The sequence below is a fragment of the Haliotis rufescens genome, unplaced genomic scaffold (genome assembly GCF_023055435.1).
Source record: "Haliotis rufescens isolate VD_foot unplaced genomic scaffold, xgHalRufe1.0.p SCAF_13, whole genome shotgun sequence".
NCBI lineage: Eukaryota > Metazoa > Mollusca > Gastropoda > Lepetellida > Haliotidae > Haliotis > Haliotis rufescens.
In genome coordinates this window covers 13721275-13744244 of record NW_025963813.1, presented here as the reverse complement: position 1 = coordinate 13744244, position 22970 = coordinate 13721275, and the positions used below count along the sequence as shown (strand labels likewise).

Genomic DNA, 22970 nt, shown 5'->3' with positions numbered 1-22970 from the left:
AATTAACTGACTAAAGTTTCCACCATTGCTGAAAGAGGCTGGAATTATGGAGTTACATTTTGGCTTGACTAACGAGTTTATACATATAAGTCCAATCCAAATCGCGAAACGAAAACGACATCCAGTTCATAAACAACATGGCAACATGTTCTTAATCAAGGTGATTAGTGTAGATCAAGTGATTTGATGCACTTTGTAGGGTAAGACCCGTTGTTGTTATTATAAAGATCTTGATTAGCGATTGGATCGTCTTGACTGGGCACCGCCATTTTGTTCAAAGCAAAAGCAAGTGATATGAGAGGTGGAATATGACTGGTCAATAAGGACATAGAAGGGACATAACTCACAACAGCCACTGGTGGCGCTACGTTCTAGCCTCGTAATTCCGGCCTAGTTCGACAAGGATGGAAACTGGACTCTTACAGTCAGTTAAATCCCCAGCCTCGGGAAGATGCAGAGGTTCATTCTTCTGTTGTACATCAGTTCTAACTTTGAGAATGTCAGGCTCTTAAATAGTGTGTGCAGTCGACATGATACATACACTAGATTTGTTTGTTGGTGACGGTGTCACTAAATTTTTTTTCCAGTTTGATGACCCTACAGTTCCTCACTACCATAGTGTTGCCAGCTCTGGCCAATTTGGTACTTAACGTTTGATACGATCAGCTGCACTTGGAGCCCCTCACATAAAACTAGAGGAAGGCAAGCGTGGATACAGTTTGTTTTGTAAAGAGAGGCGCACATTGTGATCACAAGTAATCTGTATTGTGATCAAATCTAGCAAATATCGTTGAATACAAATATAAATAACTAACTTTCCATGGCAGTCGTTTTATGACATTATCCAATCGAGGACTGGGGGTAGCCTAGTGGTTAAAGCGTTCGGTTGTCACGCCGAAGGCCCGAGTTCGATTCACCTCATGGGCACAATGTATGAAGCCAATTTCTGGTCCCCCCCCTCCCCGTGATATTACTGGAATATTGTTAAACGCGGTAGAAAACGATACTAACTCACTAAACCGACGACTCGTGTCTCTGTCGACATTGCTTAGTTTATCTAAGAAACTGCTTGGACACAATTGCAATTTTCAGAAACTAACATTTAAGGTCGAGATAGGGGGAAAGGCTGAGCGACTTGAGTATTCAACTTTGTGAATTGCTTGTCAATCAATCAATCAATCAATCAATGAATGGTTTATTGTATGAAAGGCCATTGGCCCATATACATGTGAGTTACATAGACATACAGTTATATTAACAAATATTGTAGTATACGGAGTATCAAGACAACAACAACTGACGTAACACAAAAGCCTGATGAATGTATAAAGATACTTGTAGTTGAACGTTATACCCTTTGCTTGACAGCAGACATTCAAAGTTATTAGTAGATATACATGAAAATGACCAGACGGGTAGATATTTCATTCTTATTTTGTTATATACAGGGCAAATAAACATAAAATGAAATTCGTCTTCAGCACCAAGGTTACAGACGGGGCAAATTCTTAGTGACTTTTCAATATTTAAATATCTTCCTCTATTAATTTTAAGTCATTCAGACCAAGCCTAAAGCCTATAAATGTATTGCGGAGGTGTTTGAATCTTAAATTTGAAAGATACGACTCTGGTTTGAGGAGAGACGTAATGTTACGATATGTGTCGTATCTCGAATTGCCTGTCATGTACCAGTCCCCAACTACGCCAACTTGTTGACATCATCTGATATTTTGAATCTCTCATAAGCATACAGACGTAAGTATACATGTACGTCTACCAAATGAAAGAAACATTAAGCACTTACTCTGTTCACGTTTCTCTAAGAAATGAAAACTTCAGGTGTCATCTCGTGACGTTGTTATCCAGAAATAGCCGCCTGAAACCGCCTCATGAACTCTGCAGATCCATGCCTGAACAGGATACTGTTTGGTGGGTATCTTCCGATAGCTTTGCACGGTCACTGAGGGACATTATTTTGAATCTAGGATACTCAAACAGGATCAGAATGATATAGATTGTGCATCTGACAAGTTTGTGGATAGTGTTTCATGTGAAATGTCCAACTCGCTTCCCATAAGAAGAGTGCCTTGTAGATCACAGTTGGAAATATGAAGCGTCGTAATTGTAAACAATCGAGTTATCTACTCTGGAACAATATTTGCCCAGCAGGCAAGCTCTGGTTTTGATGTCTTTGGTCGAGGAAACCTGTCTACGTCGGTAACGTACGAACTTGCACAGACAAGTCCAGAAGGCGAAGCGAACTTATCAACTAAAACCCCAATAGTATCTAGAGAATCTATGTGGAGGGAGCAATAGTGAGTTTTTGGAGAAATATAGGAAAGGTCGGATATGGCTTTAACAGCAATATTTTTCCCATGCAAGCCAAACTGAGTAAGGGAGATAATTCTATGGATATACAACTTCTAAATTTGACTCTGTTATTATGTCTTAAAGTCGAGCACCTGGCACCACTGATCGATTGAAGCACTAATAAAATATAAATAAATGTATTTACAAATCTGAATGTTATCTGATGTAAATCTGACCTGTTAATATTTGATGATTGTATCAAAGGAAAAACCTATAACATGTGTACATATTTCATGATTGGATCCAAGAGAAAGGCTTTATAATGTGTTTCTATTCCAGGATTGGATCCAAGAGAAAGGCTTTATAATGTGTTTCTATTCCAGGATTGGATCCATGAGAAAGGCTTTATAATGTGTTTCTATTCCAGGATTGAATCCAAGAGAAAACCTATATAATGTGTTTTCTAATCCAGGATTGGATCCAAGAGAATATCTATATAATGTGTACATATTTCATGATTGGATCCAAGAGAAAGGCTTTATAATGTGTTTCTATTCCAGGATTGGATCCAAGAGAAAACCTATATAATGTGTACATATTTCACAATTGGATCCAAGAGAAAACCTATATAATGTGTTTCTATTCCAGGATTGGATCCAAGAGAAAACCTATATAATGTGTTTCTATTCCAGGATTGGATCCAAGAGAAAACCTAAATAATGTGTACATATTTCACAATTGGATCCAAGAGAAAGGCTTTAAAATGTGTTTCTATTCCAGGATTGGATCCAAGAGAAAACCTATATAATGTGTACATATTTCACAATTGGATCCAAGAGAAAGGCTTTATAATGTGTTTCTATTCCAGGATTGGACCTAAGAGAAACAAGTAACATTTGAAAACAGCGAGATAAGAGACACATATATAATGTGTACATATTTCATGATTGGATTCTTGAGAAATATCTATATGATTTGTCTATATTTCAGTATTAGAGCCAAGAGAAACATGTATTGCATGAACATATTGAGGGAAGTGGGTGACGAAAAACGAAAGAAACTTCAGGAAATTTGACGCATCAGTGACAAAATTATGGAATACTGTAAGGGGCATTCTCGCGATCTCGCGATCTCGCGTTCTCGCATTCTCGTGTTTTGGGCATATTTAGCTCGTTTCCAAAGGTCGAGATCGTGAGAATGCGAGATCTTGAGAATGTCCCTTACAGTATTCCATACAAAATGATGTCTGATGCAATTCACTATTTTGACTTGTACCATATGTTCCATTGTTTATTTTTTTAGGGTGAACAATTGACTTGATTTTGCATGTGTTTGTGACGGGTGTCACCGGTTGGGCAGGATACGCTTACATTTCCGCGAACACCTGATATCATTACTATTTGATAGTGATTCTTAAACGTGATATAGTCGGAATCGTACAATCGACTCTTTGATTTCTTTAGGATATGGAAAGGGTTTTGTCGCTTTATTTTTGTTTACAGATTAAAATAAAAAATACAGCAAAGAGGGTTTGGGTGATCCTGGCACAGTCAGGCTGGTTAGGCTCATCATCAGATCAGGGCCCTTGCCCCCTCTACACGCAGCCCAGACAGCGAATGGGACTTCTCCCAGGAAGCGCCTTGTCAAACCCTCCAAGAACATTTCGGGGAATGTGAAGACTCCAAACACTGTAGCCTTCTGCATTACCCATAATGTCAGAAGGGCTGTATTCCTGGTAGCAAACCCGGGTACTCTCCCAATGTCAGTAAACAGATTGAAAGGTACCAAACCTAAGGTACCGAGAACAATGGGGAGTCGGACAACTTGGTACTTGGGATGCAAGCGTGACATTTCGAAAGCGAGGTCCGCATATTTGCCATGTTTTACCTTAATCTTGTCAATCACATACATATGGCTGACAAACATATATATTTCCCAAAGATGTAAGTATTTGTCGATTTTACTGACAAATAGAGATTGGACGTGTGACATATCCATGTTTGGAACAATATCATACATATACATGTTGTACCTTGTTTTCGAGGATTACTACATATGATTGCTAAGGACCTGTCAATGATTATTTCACGTGTGCAACTTATTGACCATCATGCCTAGCGAACAATTATTCATTTCAGAAACAGCTCCCCCATCTTCCTCCGATTATCAAATGCTTTGTAAATATGTATGAAACACAGCCACAGTCAATTGATATTCGACAATATACTTGGGCGTGCCTGGGCATAGCTTCACAGTATATTACAGTATACAACATTTGCGTCAGCTTGGTTCAAAAGTCCTTGCGTTGGGTGAACTTCTCACGATATTATTTAAGATGGACAGAAAGGAGGCACATAGACGTAAAGAGGGTAAGTGTTGTCTTATAAGTTCAAATTCAGGTATTGACATCAGGAATTGGCGTCAGAGACCTTTTGTTAATCAACTCGTCCCATTTTGTTGCTGGTGTATTTAATTAGACATTACACCCAAGAACTTGCTCACAGGTAAGTTGGTGTTTTCAAACATTATATAAACAAAGACAGTTTAAGTGATTTGAACATACCGTATGACATGTACAAGAACACATGATTAAACGGTTTGTTTAACGCCCCATCAGCAATATTCCAGCTGTATGACGGCGGTCTGTAAATAATCGAGTCTGGGCCAGACAGTCCAGTGATTAATATCCTGGGCATCGATCCACGCAATTAGGATATATGACATGCATCAACCAAGTCAGCGACCATGACCCTCCGATTCTGTTACCCGCCTTTTAAATTTAACCCTCGATCATGGTACAGAACTTACAGTATATTATATCATATTTGGGATTCGAACGTACGGCCAACTGGGCCACCCGAACCCGAATTGGTATGTTAAGGGCCCATTTTGGCCAACCGAAAATATTTTTATAACTGATAAGACATGACAAATAGGTTGACAGCTGGCCTACATCGTCCATATATTTTCTTCCACGTTTCTGCTTGTCATGTTCAAGGACACAAGCAAAGCTGAAATGAAGATTTTTCAAACTTAAAGCGAACATTTTTAATTAATCTATGTATATAATCGAGTCTGGACCAGACAATCCAGTGAATGTCATCATGAGCATCGAACTACGCATTCGGGATACGATGAAATGCATCAACCAAGTCAGCGAGCCTAACCACGTGCACCCGATCCCGTTAGTCGCCTCTTAAGACAAGCATAGTCGCCTTTTACGGCAAGAATGGTTTGCTGAAGACCTATTCTACCCCGGATCTCCACAGGTCCATATGCGGCGTTAAACAACAAACAAAACAAAACATGACAACTGTTCTAACAACTGATCTAAACGTTTTGCTAATTTGTTAAATAATGCAGATTCTGGGCTCGAGACTTGCCCTTTGCATGTCTTGTCATTGGCTATTGTATAATGACTATTTCAGTGCCGTGTCTCTGCTCAAGAAGATGGATCCTGGCCTACATGTGTTTCCTTGGCATGTTCTTCCTGTACGCGACTCGGGTCAACATGAGTGTTGCCATCATCTGTATGGTCAGATCAGATAATGTGAGCGAGTCGTTCAACCACACACGCCGTACGGGAGACAACGTGTCATGGCCGAGTCAAGCACATCCGGACCACCAGATTGAACGCGACACATGCGCAAGACAGGACACATCAACATCTGCAACAGCCACGGTAACATGACTCAAGACGAGAATTCAAATGTTGGCGTTAAACAACAATCAATCTTTTTGTACTTGGTTTATAAAATATGTTACAACTCTAGATTTCAAGATAGTATCGCATAACAACCCCCCCCCCCCCCCCCCACCAATAAAAATAAATAAATAAATAAATAAAAAAAAATAAAATAAAAAAAATAAATAATAATAATAATTCTTTTTTTAATAATATGAAGAAAAGAAAAGAATGAAAGACAAAATACTACAAACACATTAAAAATAATAATACTGGTAATCCCCTTCCCTCCCTCTTTAAAAAGCGCTAATGCCAGAGAACAATCAGTGTCGATCATAGCCAAACTATTCCATTGGACGTAAAATAGCGGTAACAATTGTATGAATGGATTATTGAAAATCAGTAAATACTGGACACATTCATGTTTTTACTTTTTGTGTGTTTGCAGACAGCAGAATTTGACTGGGACAAACCCACCCGATCACGGATCCTGGCTATGTATTTCTACGGCTACATCATCATGCAAGTCCCCGGGGGGTGGCTGGCTGGGCGCTTCGGGGGCAGGAGGGTGTGGGGGATCTCATTCTTTCTGAATGGGTTGTTTACAATCTTAACCCCTGTGGCAGCGAGGACCAGCCTGGCCCTTGTGTATGTTCTGCGGTTCCTCGTTGGGTTTGCGTCGGTATGTTTCGAGTCCAAAATCATTTATATGTGCGTGTATGTGAACGTATTGGGAACGTAAGCATCTGCGTCCTTTAGTTTTGTCAGAGGGCGGTCGGGTAGCCTTGTGGTTCGATTCCCGACATGGGTACAATGTGTGAAGCCCATTTCTGGTGTCCCCCGCCGTGATATTGCTGGAATATTGCTAAAAGCGGCGTAAAACAATACTCACTCACTCACTAGTTTTGTCAGATGTGTGTTCACTGCGTATTTCCATAATATCAGCACTGAAAAATATTTATTTGAAGCAAGGCGGTTTGAATACCATCAGTGTGAAACATGCCATTATATCTGAAATGGCATATTCAAAAGTGTGTCGCTCCCTTTGTTGAAATAGGATTCTGCATGTTCGTTATAAAAAGAATAGTGGTAATTCGCTCGAATTGTTTCAATAGGGAGTGACGTTCCCCAATGTGCAGTCAATGTGGGGACGCTGGGCACCCCCTCTGGAGAGAAGCAAGTTGATAACGTTCAGCATGGCAGGTATGTGGACCTTTAACCTTTAGGCTACCCAAACGCCTCTTTTTGTTCAGGAGTGAGTGAGTGAGTGAATATTGTTTTACGCCGCTTTTAGCAATATTCCAGCAATATCACGGCGGGGGCCACCAGAAATGGGCTTCACACATTGTACCCATGTCGGGAATCGAACCCGGGTCTTCGGCGTGACGAGCAAACGCTTTAACCACTAGGCTTCCCGACCGCCCCTTTTTGTTCAGGATTATATAAATATAATTCTGTATAACATGAATAATATATTAAATAAGTAATACTAAAATGCAAACTTACATGCAGACTGTTACAACTCTGAGGTGAAATGGGGGATTAACCTCGGATCACATTTTTTTTAAACTAGTATATGAAGTGCATGTAACGTGTGTGTACATGTGACGTGTGTGTGTCTGTTTGTGCTGGTCCGGATCTGTGGTGGTTATTATACTGTTAGCCTACTGAGATAGCATGCCGCAATTTAACACGGATACAGACTCCGAGACGACCAAGGCCTAGCTCTACAAAGCAATCTTAGCGCTACGATATGGGAAGTACGATCATCTTAGCGCTGAGATCTGTTTGTGGAACGGGGCCCAGTCCTTTCTTTACTCCTCAATGCTGAGCGCCAGGAAGGATAACAAGAGTGAGTGCGTGAATATTGTTTTACGCCGCTTTTAGCAATATTCCAGCAATATCACGGCGGGGGACACCAGAAATGGGCTTCACACATTGTACCCATGTCGGGAATCGAACCCGGGTCTTCGGTGTGACGAGCGAACGCTTTAACCACTAGGCTACCCGACCGCCCCAGGATAACAAGACCTATCTATTGGCATCTTGTGATATAACGCGGCCGGGCAAAAACCGACCTTCCGCTCTCAGGGGAGATGTTCTATTCATTACACCACGGATTTGTTTGTTTGTTTGTTGTTTAACGCCGCACTCAGCAATATTCAAGCTGCATGACGGCGGTCTGTAAATAATCGCGAAACGGCTTGTGTATCTTGCCCCAACGGTGGCACCCGTCACAAACACCTGGAAAGTCAACTTGAAGTCAACTCTTTGAAATCTTAATCGAAAGAGCACAGTACCGCAAAAGCTGTTAATCGTAGATTCCAAAAGATGGAGCTGCTAGAATATTGCTCGACATGTTTGAAAACTTTAAGTTATGCCTCTTTTCATAGTCTTGTGGGGAACTTTTTTCACTCTGAATCTAAATATGAAAGAGACCAGGCGGTTCCACTGGTCTTCTTTACATGTAGTTGTAGTTCAGATGTCAAACAAGACCTTAATTAAGTAAAGCTTCTGTGTTGTGTACAAATATGTGCATTCCATAACGATCTGGTCATAACTATATCGCAAATATAATATTTTACTGATATAACATTTTAATATATCAAAAAAATAATTGTCTGCACACCTAGCTAGGCTTTTTCGGTACTATTTACTGTGATTTACAGATAATGTGTATACAGAAATACACTGTGAGCTAAAGTACTGTCGGAAATGCTAGAAAAATGCTTTTTGCCCGTTAAAAATGGATAGAATTTTTCACAGACTGTTGCTATTGAAATATCGAATAACTACCGATTGACCTACTTGTGGTTTGAAGATGTCACAAGGAGTCCTGTCGACAATTTTTCAGGTGAAAAATTCGAACGTGAACATTAAGTTTGGATTTATTCTCAGTCTAAACGGACTATTAGAAATATGCGCACATGACTCCGTTATATTGACTATAATGTAGTCCTCATGAAACATCTAATCAACACAGGGGGCACGGGTGGCCCAGTCGTCTAAGGCACCGCGATTCGCTGTGCAGAGTTGCGTCCCTTGGGCACGCCAGAAACCTATGATTGTGGGTTCGAATCCCTGTTCGCCCCGATTATGTTTCTAGGTATGTCAGCACCATACCCGTGCTTGTGGGTTTCACCGAAGTGGTAAACGTCTGAGACCTGCATCACTTCGGGCTTTCCTCCCACATTAAGCTGACACGCCGCGATGTAACTGGAATACTGTTAAAAGCGGCGTTAAACCCAACTCACTCACTCTAATTAACACAAAAAGGCTTGGTAGTCCGTATTGGGAAATGCATACAAGATCTTTACACTTTTAGAGAGATGGGGGGAACCAATTATTAGTTTAGATAGGGTGAATTACCGATCTACCTAAGTTATGGGGTTTTCAATTCATTCCATCAAGTCATCCATCATTCCATCCACGGTATGATAAATAAAACTAAAATGGTAAAGGGGGGAGGGGGTAGGTCTCAAAAGCAAAACCGGGGATATGACATTGTCGACTTGAATAAGTAACCAGTAAAGTACAAAAAATATATACTGGCGGCACAACACGGTCACGTTGTCTTGCGTACGCCAGTCAGACATTGTGAGCTCAACCCTGTTGCGCCTATCGTGGCTAACTGTACAAGGTTCTTGGCAAGACATAGCACAATATACAAATTCACACATGTCAAAGGGAGGATCAACGCAGTCTTTGCTAGCGATCAGCCTTGTTGAACCAGTTATCAGTTATAGTACAGATTCAGAAACGTCATCAGCGGAGATAAATGCTACCTCAAGAAACCATCTGTAGAACAACAAATACTCCACGATTCCAAAACCGCAACCTTCTAATACTCATCCTGTTTCATAGCTCTTAACTAGTCCATCATGTTTCCAAGCACATATAATGCAGTACATATCCCAAGCCGCTACCCCATCAACGCATGTCAAGTAAGTAGTACTACAATAACAGCAATATTTTGAGACCACCCCAAACGCGATGACATTTGCACCTGGGAGAACCTGGGTCAACCCCTCGGGACAGGTGTTAGGTAATTACCTCAGGTTATAGGCCGTTTCATACATGCATGACAACACACGGATATTTTCTAAGTTCATCATCATTTTACTTGTAAAAGTACATTTTAAGGGCAAACACAATGCCAGTTAGGACAGGCTAGATTAGGTCAATTAGCGTTATTTTGACATAGCTCTTTTTATAGTCCTATGACTCGTATATATGAAATGAAACCAGAATTGCTTTTTTCTAGCATTTCCGACAGTACATGAATTGTATTGACCCAAGCTTCATATCGACCTCAGAGCTTGTACAACAATAGGGAATCATATAATATTGACATGCAGATTTTCCAGCAAAACTTATATATTTTTGTGAAAACAAGAGGCAAACATCCCTCCCCCACCAGTATTCAAAATACTTTTGTCTGTGGTAGGTACCTCATTATACAAACCTTTTCCACAGGGCCTGCAATGGGAACGATTGCGGGATTTGCTTTATCAGGACACCTGTGTGCATATGGCTTCGATAATGGGTGGGGCTCAATATTCTACGTGTTTGGTGAGTAAAACAAGACTGTTTGTTTTGTATGTTTGTTTGTTTGTTGTTTAACGCCGCATTCAGCAATATTCCAGCTATATGGCGGCGGTCTGTAAATAATCGAGTCTGGACCAGAAAATCGCGTGATTGACATCATGAGCATCGATCTACGCAATTGGGATCGATGACATGTATAAACCAAGTCAGCGAGCCTGACCACCCGATCTCGTTTGTCGCCTTTTACGGCAAGTATGGGTTGCTGAAGACCTGTTCTACCCCGGAATCTTCACGGAGCATGATCATGTGAGGTACAGTTCGTGTATAGTTATAGTAATACTAATGGTACCCCATCTTCTATTTGTTTTATTATTAAGATGAGCGAAAATGAGAAATGATGCAAAGATTAGGCCCCATAAATACTGGTATGAAACGTCATCACCAGGGAATAACCAGTCCGTATTATCCGCCATTGGGCGTAAAAGAGGCAAATTTATCACTGGAAATGAATGACGGAAACCAGGTCTTCTCTATAAGATAAGCACACACACAATTTGCGAAAAAAGGCAACTGTGTGTTTGCCTGTTACCACACAGCAGTTCTACTGCAATGCAAGAACGGCCGATCAAGTGATGGTAACTTGATGGACCTCAAAATCCATTGCGACGATAGCGCATTTTTAAAACTAAAAACTAACTAAAACTATTTTAATAATTGCGTCTGTTGTGTACAAGTACAGAAACTAGTTTTGAAAGAATTCTTCTTTCTCATCACTGATAAACCCAAAAGTTAGAAAAACGCTTTTACGGCTAAATTCAGCCGCATTTGCTCGTTTTTGTCGAGTTATTGTACCATTCTTAAGTTCATGTGATATGTTTTCAGAATAGTATGACACGACGACGCAAATTGTTTCACTGATTAATTGCATTCAAAGACCACTTGCATGTTACATTTGACAAAATGCATCTTTCCTTTCCCCAAAGCTATATCGGCTCTGGGGCTTTTATTCTCCAGTTGTTACATTCAAGTATAATTTAGTGTGGTATATGCATGCATGGTTATCATGAATGACCCTCAGTCTACAATGATGATGAGATGTACAAACATTGCTATTTTTAGACAAGACAAGACAAGACAATTTATTCAGTATAGAGGCCAGTGGCCCAAAATACAGACATATAAAGGTTTCATTTCTGAGCGCTATTTGACATCCATACACACACACATATACATGATATACATATATATATATGTACACATACACACATACCGTATGTAGCATTCTTGGAAAATAGGTATATTAAGTAGTATTGAACATATTTCTTATTTTTTGCACATTGAATAGGTATAAACAGAGATCAATTATTGTTTGTGTATTTTGAGTCTTCATAATATTTATGAATATGTTTACTGCACTTTCTGATGTATTTACTAATATACTTTTTTCTAATAGAGGTATATGCATCACATACAAGTAAAACATGAATCTCGTCTTCTAAGTACTATGTAACATTGCTATGTTGCTATTCTTAAGTACTTTGTAACAACTTGTTCACACCATCGCGCACAAAATACTTCCAGGTGTTGGAACTCTGGCGTGGGTCGTCTTCTGGTTCTTGCTGACTGCAGACTCTCCGAGAGATAGTTCTAGGATATCAAATGCTGAGCTGGAATACATTGAAACAGAGATTGGTTACAAGACAAACGTGCAGGTGAGGACATGTTTCTTTGTTGTTCTACATCACAATCAGCAGTATCACAGATATATTACGTCGGCTTGTGAATCACCGAATGTAAAAAACATACTGCGTTACATGCAAGACTCGTGTACGCAATGTCGCTATAATACCAAGGCTTGTAGATGCATATCATACACTGAAGAGGGCTTGGATCACTGTTATCTCTAGATCTGCAAAAAAACCAACCGACACCGGGATGAATGTCTGCTTCATCTAACTGGTCTCTCGTTGTTATCAAGCTTGAACGAACGAGTGGGTTAGTGAGTGAGTGAGTTGGGTTTAACGCCGCTTTTAACAGTATTCCAGTTATATCACGGCGTGTCAGCTTCATGTGGGAGGAAAGCCCGAAGTGATGCAAGTCTCAGACGTTTACCACTTCGGTGAAACCCACGAGCACGGGTATGGTGCTGACAAACATAGAAACATAATCGGGGCCAACCGGGATTCGAACCCACAATCATAGATTTCTGGCGTGCCCAAGGGACGCAACTCTGCACAGCGAATCGCGGCGCCTTAGACGACTGGGCCACCCGTGCCCCCTGTGAATCACCGCATTTGGACCAGACAAACCAGTCACTGATCTGAGCAACGTCAACTCCGTCGGATACCAGGGCAAGCAGTCTACCAAGTCACAGTGCAGTCTCTATGGTATGCAGCAGACGCCAGGGCACTTGATCACAGGCTGATCTCCTGAAATGTTTAAAATCTTAGTTAATTAAGTAAATGATGGTTTTGTTGTATCTTGCACACCGATTCGTTACAGTAACATTATTTGATCTTTCAGACTGTTCGGGGTTTAACTTCATCCTATCCCAGCATCAAATCCTTGAAACAAATTTTCTTCGAGAAACATTGTATACAACACTAAAGAAGGATATTAAGAGGTGCATATGATTTTTTATTGCCAACAAGCATACTTTGTTATGAGGCCAGGGTTTAATATTTGTACGAGAGTGTCAAGATGTGAAGTTACGTATGGATGAAACCTTAAGAACACAGGAATGTATGTCCCTGCCTGCAAGATGTATTCGTATAGTTGTGTGTGGCTATTCTGACATCCACGTTTCCGTTTACAGAACAAATTCACACCCTGGCGAGCCATATTTACTTCGGTTCCAGTTTGGGCAATTGTTGTGACGCACGTGTGCCACAACTGGTCCAACTACACACTCCTAACGGGGCTACCCACATTTATGAAGGAAGTACTTAATTTTGACATTAAACAGGTATGTTCATTTCTCTTTATGAAGGCGGCATGAAGGCCATATTGGTACATGTCGTCGCTATTTGTTAATATGTGCAGAATTGCATCCCTCAGACAATGATGATCTGAAGGTCTTTGGTTAGATTGTTCTTGTTGTTGTTGGTTTGTTGTTTAACGCCGCACTCAGCAATATTCCAGCTATATGACGGCGGTCTGTAAATAATCAAGTCTGGACCAGACAATCCAGTGATTGATATCATGAGCATCGATCCACGCAATTGGTTGGTTGGTTTGTTGTTTAACGCCGCACTCAGCAATATTCCAGCTATATGACGGCGGTCTGTAAATAATCGAGTCTGGACCAGACAATCCAGTGATTAATATCATGAGCATCCATCCATGCAATTGGGATCGATGACATGCATCAACCAAGTCAGCGAGCCTGACCAACCGATCCCGTTAGTCGCCTTTTACGACAAGCATAGTCACCTTTTACAGCAAGCATTGGTTGCTGAAGACCTATTCTACCCCGGAATCTTCACGGGTTCATAACAATAAGAAATATCTGCTGAAGGCAGAGTCAAACAAGAAGGGGCACAGTTGGTGCCCATGCAATCTCGTTAAAAATCAGATCTTAGTTCTTGCTTCTGCTTAACAAAGATCTGAGCCTATGTTTACATTTCCAGTTGACAAAAAGGGCCATTATCATACCTTTGAGTTAGACACAATTAACAGAAGTTTATACAAAGGATTAAACAAAAACAAGTTTGTGCAAGGGGTGTAGTCAGGTGCTGATCCAGCAAAAGGAGTGAGTGAGTATGGTTTTACGCCGCTTTCAGCAATATTCCAGCAATATCACGGCGGGGGACACCAGAAATGGGCTTCACACATTGTACCCATGTCGGGAATCGAACCCGGGTCTTCGGCGTGGCGCGCGAACGCTTTAACCACTAGGCTACCCGACCGCGCCTCAGCAAAAGGACCATGCTGAAAACGTGGATATTTTTTCCTTCAGAACGGAAGCCTGTCAGCTGTACCCTATCTGTGCGCCGCCATCGTCAGCATCGTCGCAGGCCAAGTGGCAGATTGTCTGCGGTCAAGAGTAGGACTGGCCACAGCGACAGTGAGGAAGATCATGGTTATCGCAGGTGATTGACCCTATTTCATTTGTGATTATACCATATGGTAATGGCACAAAACATCTTTTGCACAAATTTTGATATCGAAAACACAATTATATGTTCCCTAAAAAAAAACTACTCAAAGAGATCTAGAGATAGGGGTCCAAAATACATTGTTTGGTTTATCCTTTGAACGTCAGACGTTGCAGTGACAGAAAACATTCTGAATCTAATTGCCAAGATAGTGTTGTCATTTTTCACATTATTTTATTTTCTTATACATCGTAGTATCGTGGAATCAATACTCCTTTGGGAACACGTGAGTGGGGTACAGTTGCATGTGGCTATTTCTTCAAAAGAAAAAAACCATTTCCATCCACTTAATCATGAATGTTTTGTTTGTTTGTTGTTTAACGCCGCACTCAGCAATATTCCAGCCATATGACGGCGGTCTGTAAATAATCGAGTCTGGACCTCGATCCACGCAATTGGCAAATGATCATATAATTGGAGTACTTGCCCCACTATATTCGGAATTCTTCAATCTTGTACTCTCATGCGGTGTAATCCCCGAAACGTGGCTCTCGGGAATTATAAAACCTATCTTCAAAAATAAAGGCGACCCATCTGATCCAAACTCGTATAGACCCATTACGATATTAAGCTGTTTCGGAAAACTTCACCAGTATCCTAAACGAACGACTGACAAAATTTCTAGATGCCAATAATATCCTAACTCCGGCACAGTCGGGATTTAGGAAACAATTTCAAACTGCTGATAATATATTCGTTATCCATTCGTTGATGCATATTTTGAAACTGTCAAAAAAAACCTTTATTGTGCGTGCATAGATTTTACAAAAGCATTTGATACTCTCTAGAGAGTAGGATTGTGGTCTAAAATGCAAAACAGTGGAATTGAGGGCCGATTCCTAACTTTAGTTAAAAATATGTACAGTAATATTAAATCAATGGTACAATCAAATAATGCAGAATCAGAGTACTTCCCTTGTCAATCAGGTAGAAAATCTATCACCACAACTGTTTTCAATATTTTTAAATGATCTTGAATCGTATCTTACAAAACAAGGATGCCAAGGGATCTCATTTGATTGTATATCGGGAAATGACATCACAGTTTGGTAACATATTTTAGTATTACTCTACGCAGACGATACAGTCATATATAGCGATACCCAATCTGGATTGCAAAAATCGATAGATTCCTTTAACCAATATTGCTTACAATGGAAGCTAAACGTAAATATTTCAAAAAGAAAAATAATAATCTTTGGAGGGGGTCCAGCCAAATCAACCAAATCAATATTTTATTTTTGGGGAAAGATACTGGAGATTGTTGATAATTATACATATTTAGGTATAAATCTTCACAGAAATAGACAACTTGTGTTTTGTATGAAATCACTAAGAGCAAACGCGACAAAAGCAATGTACTGCCTAATAAAAAGAGCACGAAATGTTAACCTACCATTAGATTGTTTATTGAAGGCGTTTGACGTGATGGTAGTGCCAATCCTTTTGTACTGCTCCGAAATATGGGGTTTTGAAAATTTAGAAATGATAGAGAAAATGCAATTGAAATTTTTAAAAATAGTAACTGGTCTGAGGAATTCAACACCTAATTTTATGGTTTATGGGGAACTTGGCAGGGAACCCCTCAAAATTAAAGTATTTAAACGGATGATTTCCTTCTGGCATAAACTAACGAATTATAACGGACCCACAAAGTTATCTAATATTTTATATAACTATTTGATAAAAGATTATGATGCAAACGCAAAATCGTTTAAGTGCACGTGGATAGCTACAGTAAAAAAAATACTAAATGATGTCGGACTGTCAGAAATTTTCATAAACCCGTCTATTTGCTCTACTTCATGGCTGGTTTCAAAGGTCGAGAGAACTCTTAAAGACCAATTTATTCAACAGTGGCGAGAATCTATTTTATCAAGTTCAAAAGGTTAATACTACCAACATTTAAAAGAATTACCAAAATTCGAAAAATTTCTATTACTTCCCAAAACTATATACCTGCCAATTTTACAATTTCGCACATCTAATCATCATTTGCCCATTGAAACCGGCCGATGGAGAGGGTTACTGAGAGAAGACCGTGCCTGTACACTATGCAATTCATCTGCTGTTGGAGACGAATTTCACTACCCTTTTAGGTGTGAAGCACTTCTCCAGCAACGACTTCTCTACATCCCACAGAATTGTTATATCTGGCCAAACATGTGTAAATTGCGTAAAACGTTATCACCTAAATAATCCAATTTGAAACATCTGTCCAGATTCATCATAAATTTGAACTCATTATTGCGTTAAGGTGTCTAATTTTATTTCTTTTGATGATGATGATGATGATGATGATTATTTTTATTACTTTATTTGCTTAATTTTTATTTATTTTAGGCTTGTTACCATCTTGATCTGCATTGTATATTATATGTTGTATATATATATAGATACTCTTGTACCACCGTATATTATATGTTGTATATATATATAGATACTCTTGTACCACCGTTGGTGGTTTTTCAGAGAAAAATAAACTGAACTGAACTGAGAACTGCCATGTATCAACCAAGTCAGCGAGCCTGACCACCCGATCCCGTTAGTCGCCTTTTACGGCAAGTATGGGTTGCTGAAGACCTATTCTACCCCGGAATCGTCACGGGTCTAATCTTGAATGTAAAACATCGAAAACCACCAATGCATCGACAATGTATATACATTACAGGTAACTTAAAACATCATGGTCATAGCGTGTTTCAAGAAAAATATACATGTAATTAAATATTTCAGCATTTTCGACTGTCGCATGCTTCCTTGTTGGTGCCAGCTTCGTGACGTGTGAGTTTCGTCATGTCGCCGTCGTGCTGTTGTGCTTTGCTGTCAGTGGCACTGGAATCACCAGGGCCGGGTTTCCGGTTAACCATGTTGACATAGCTCCCAGGTAGGTCCTGCTTAAGAACTGCTTCTACTCTGCAGGTAAATCATACCGTGATTGAACGATTACAGGTTAGAAGTGTCATTATTAACCTTTATTTTGTGAAAGGAGACTGAATGTGTGGTCAGACCCGGTTAATTTCGTGTCATCGTATACCAACGGCGTCGGACGTTCACACTGGAGAAACAACAATCATTAACCACTGGATTAACTCGATTAACCGTCATTCAGCTGGAGTGAGTGAGTTGTATTTAACGCCGCTTTTAACAGTACTCCAGTCAAATCACAGCGTGTCAGCTTAATGTGGGAGGAAAGCCCGAAGTGATGCTGGTCTCAGACGTTTACCACTTCGGTGAAACCCACGAGCACGGGTATGGTGCTGACAAACCTAGAAACACAATCGGGGCGAATCGGGATTCGAACCCACAATCATAGTTTTCTGGCATGCCCAAGGGAAGCAACTCTGCACAGCGAATCGCAGCTCCTTGGACGACTGGGCCACCAGTGCCCCCTCGTTCAGCTGGAATAGTGGTGACGACACGCTTGCAACCAAATGACCAAGTCTGACCACGCTTTCAATTAACTCGCCTCTTTCGACAAGAATCTGATCCGGGGTAGAATAGGTCTTCAGCAACCCATACTTGCCATAAAAGGCGACTATGCTTGTCGTAAAAGGCGACTAACGGGATCGGGTGGTCAGGCTCGCTGACTTGGTTGATGCAGGTCATCAATCCCAATTGCGTGGATCGATGCTCATGATATCAATCACTGGATTGTCTGGTCACTAGTGGTCAGGACTCGATTATTTTACAGACCGCCGTCATATACCTGGAATATTGCTGAGTGCGGCGTTAAACAACAAACCAAACCAAAAAAGGCAAGAATCTGATCATAAGAATCTTGCCTAACCTGGAATCGCAACCGGGCGATTAGCAAAACATTAAATCAGACACGCTGGTACATGTATACGATTCTTTTTCAGACACGCTGGAACATGTATACGATACTGTTTCAGACACGCTGGTACATGTATACGATACTGTTTCAGACACGCTGGTGTATTGTTTGGCATAACGAACACTGTCGCTACAGTCCCTGGAATGGTGGCTCCGCTGGTGGCAGGGGCGTTAACTCCAACTGTAAGTCAGCCATGTCCTCCACTTTAATACAATGGAATGAGTACAGTTCATGCTTGCAATTGTGTTATTGTATATAAATTTCGATACAATTCATTGTGATTATATTGTGTTGCGTCTGATAAGATTAAAACTTGAAGGTGATAATGTGTCTTCGCGCATTGTCTTCTTACGTGTAGGCCGCCCTTTATTTACCCAGAGTGCATTTATATTATCCATGTTGTGTGCATTCAAAAATACATGAGTGAGTGAGTGAGTGAGTGAGTGAGTGAGTTGGGTTTAACGCCGCTTTTAACAGTATTCCAGTTATATCGCGGCGTGTCAGCTTAATGTGGGAGGAAAGCCCGAAGTGATGCAGGTCTCAGACGTTTACCACTTCGGTGAAACCCACGAGTACGGGTATGGTGCTGACAAACCTAGAAACATAACCTGGGCGAACCGGGATTCGAACCCACAATCATAGGTTTCTGGCGTGCCCAAGGGACGCAACTCTGCACAGCGAATCGCGGCGCCTCAGACGACTGGGCCACCCGTGCCCCCCAAACATACATGAAATCATGAAGATACGTTTAAGAGATACTTTAGATATATAAATTATGAACTTTTACCTTTTATTTGTTCAGAAAACGGCAGAAGAATGGCAAAACGTCTTCTACGTCTGTGCAGCATTTTCTGTCCTCGGCTCCATCGTGTTCACAGTGTTCGCAAAGGGGGAAGTTCAGCCTTGGGCGAGAGAGGCCGGAGATAAGACGGCGGGAGACCACTCCAGCACCTACCGGGTCATCTACTCACCTAGAATACAACCATGAAATATAGGAATTATCATACAGTATGCAGAATAATGTACCACATTGCTGGGTATAGTAAAATAGCCACATTATTCCTTACTTCCCCTATGTTATCCACTTTGCATAACAATCATGGATCATTTTTAGTTCTCAACTGCAACTGTGTACGTGAATGAACATTCATACTTGGATACGTTTGTTTTGTTTGTTTGTTGTTTAACACCGCACTCCGCAATATGACGGCGGTCTGTAAATAATCGAGTATGAACCAGACAGTCCATGCCAGACAGTCCAGAACATCGATCGATGCAATTGGGATCGATGACATGCATCAACCAAGTTAGCGAACCTGACTACCCGATCCCGTTACTCGCCTCGAACGACAAGCATAGTCGCCTTTTACGGCAAGTATAGGTTGCTGAGGACCTATTGTTCCCCGGATCTTCACGGGTCCACTCATGTAGCAATCATTGTTATTTGTAATAGGTGAAGAGCATACTGCGTCAGCGAGTGAGTATAGTTTTATGCCACTTTTACAAATATTCCATTGATATCTTAGCCGGGGACACAAGGGAGCTCTTTAAGCTGAAACTGGCTCCACCGACTACCTCACAAGGCCTAACGCCAAATTAGCATCCATTTTAAGAATTAATGTCTACGTGTATGGCAGTCCTGGTAGTTGAACAATACCTACACAGGAAGGTTGAAATAAACCAGAAGTATCAAACGGTTCATATAGTATGTGAACATGTACTCTTCAATGATTGTTTCGTTTTGTTGGTTTGATTTATTGTTTAACGCCGCACTCAGCAATATTCCAGCTGCATGACGGTGGTCTGTAAATAATCGAGTCTGGACCAGGCAATCCATTGATTGACATCATGAGCATCGATCCACACAATTAGGATTGTTCTGCAGGGATATGACGTCATACGTCAAACGGTTGCATGGACTGAGAATGGGTGTTGTCTGCAACGTACTACCAGAAATGGGGTTTAACGTCACTAGGGTTCCCTACCGCCCGCCTTGGTATGAGTCAGCTGGACATGTCTTAGACGATAGATTGCAAGCAACTGTACTACCTGTCACATGAAACAGTAACGGGTTCATGGCAAACGATATCGGGCAAATGACATCAGAATTCCCTGCACCATATAAGTGTTCAAAGGCACGTGCAAAATATCCATGTTTTGTTGCAGAACTATCATCCCTTACATTCGTCAGTGATTGTAACAGGGCGACAACAACAGGGTTCTGTTGTGTCAACCATTCCTTGGCATCATTCCTGCTGAGGTTATCCGGTTCCCTACATTGGCGATTACACAATATGGCTGTCATGGAACAATTGTTACTGTTGAGTCTTACCAAGGGCGACAGCAATTATCCGCAAATCGTCACTGGTGTAGACACTGGATTCCATGTAATGTGCAACATCGACAGCTGTGGGTAGGGTGTTATCCGATGGATTTGCCAGATGGTTCACTTCAACATAATTTGCACATTCGGTGCACAAATGATCGTTTGTGTTTGAAAGCCACCCTTTCCTCAGGAAATTGATCACAGGTTGCTTGATTTACCGCAATTCCGGTTTGTAAACTTTACAGATTTGGTCGCAAACGAAATTCTCATGTTTGGTACACCCATATTCAATTGTACCTTCAATATGGCTTATACATATGTCACAATGTATATCAGAAATATCACACTCAGCGTTTCCCAGATTCTCTGTCACAGATGTGGAGTGGACAGTTTGGTGGTTGGTTCTGTCACAGATAATATCAAGAGTTCAGGTTATCACAGTTCCAAATACAATGCAGTAAACTACGGTTATAACGAACTCGAAGGGACCACGAACTTTCGTTTGTTATAACCGTAATTCGTTATAAGCATATATACAGCATAACTATAGCAAATAGTCGGGACAAAAAATCAGTTCGTTATATCCGTCAGTTCGTTATAAGCGTGTTCGTTATAAACGTACTTTACTGTATATCACAATGTGCAATGTCAATAATTACCAAGATCGCTCCTCTGGTAATGATGCCCCATACCCTTTTCTGGGCAGGAATTTGATGTCAGACACAATTACTATCATGCCATGGCTTTAAATACACCTGACCGCCTCCGTGGTCTTGTGGTAGAGCGTCCGCCCGGAGAGCGGAAGGTCCGGGGTTCGATCCCCGACCGCGTCATACCAAAAGACGTTAAAAGATGGTACCTGTTGTTACCCTGTCTGGCGCTCGGCATTAAGGGGCTAAATAAGGACTGGTCGGCTCGGAGTCAGTATACTGTGTCTGAGTGGGGTATTCATGTTAAACTGCGGTATGGTATCTCAGTGAGCTAGCACTGTAAATCGGCATCAGTCCGGACTAGTACAAGCAGCCACACAAACAAACACGTACATGCACGTCGCTATATAAGTGCAATAATCTTGGACGCGACGTTAAACCCCATTTCACCTCACCTCACCTTTAAATACACCTTTACGAACGATTATTAACCACTCAGATGATATGGCTCGTTCCAATGTACCAATGGTAGACAACACGTGTTATTCGTGTATTCATGTCGGCTTGAACAGGTGAACAAAGGGCGATACTACCCTTCCTCACTGCATATAGAACAGTTGTCTTCTGTAGATAAGATACCGAGCCCCCATCCCCGGCGGGAATCGAACAGCGCAGCCACCCTTTTAATCCGAAGCTTAAGGCACTAACCACTGCGCTATCCCACCCCCTTTGATAATGGAGTTTACCAAAGTGTTTACAGTTCATAACAGGTTTTGTTTGTTTGTTTGTTGTTTAACGCCGCATTCGGCAATATTTCAGCTATATGACGGCGGTCTGTAAATAATCGAGTCTGGACCAGACAATATAGTGATTGATTTCATGAGCATCGATCCACGCGATTGGGATCGATGACATGTATCAACCAAGTCAGCGAGCCTGACCACCCGATCCCGTTCCTCGCCTCTTACGACAAGCAGAGTCACCTTTTACGGCAAGCATGGGTTGCTGAAGACCTATTCTACCCCGGATCTTCCCCAGTGTTCACAGGTCTCTTCATAACAGGAGGAAGGACTGGATTACACTTGTAACCGGTACTTTTTTAAGATTTGACAAAGACAACCTACCAAACGGAAGTGTACACGTGACACCGGCTGGGGTCAGTCTTGTTCTCGAACGCCTTCACAACATTTGGCACACATTTTCGCTGTTGTATTCCACCCTAATTAGTCTTCGAAGTGTCTTTGATTTTCGTTTGGTAACGGCATCAACAAAAGGTCCTGTGATTTGCGGTCTGTTATAACATTTCTTCCGTAGCGTCAGTTGAAACAAATCATTGTCAGACTCCATTTTTCGACATGTGTCTCCGCCAACAACCTTTGTGAAACGAGGTGAAAGCATGAAAAGCGTGCAGTATTTCAATGAACGTCACGTGCATTGGTCACGTGGTGTATCGTTC

At 41.2% G+C, this 22970-nt stretch overlaps 1 protein-coding gene across 1 annotated transcript; it reads left to right on the top strand.

Annotated features, from left to right (window-relative positions):
• The first annotated feature begins 4560 nt into the window (after positions 1–4560).
• LOC124111191 (sialin-like) lies at positions 4561–19696 on the top strand. Its single transcript, XM_046470806.2, has 11 exons — positions 4561–4679; positions 5739–5992; positions 6444–6677; positions 7111–7198; positions 10472–10567; positions 12125–12255; positions 13359–13508; positions 14502–14634; positions 17437–17587; positions 18630–18720; positions 19341–19696. Exons 1-11 carry the CDS (start codon positions 4646–4648, stop codon positions 19524–19526), a joined length of 1548 nt encoding a protein of 515 aa, XP_046326762.2. The 5' UTR covers positions 4561–4645; the 3' UTR covers positions 19527–19696.
• The last annotated feature ends 3274 nt before the right edge of the window (positions 19697–22970 follow it).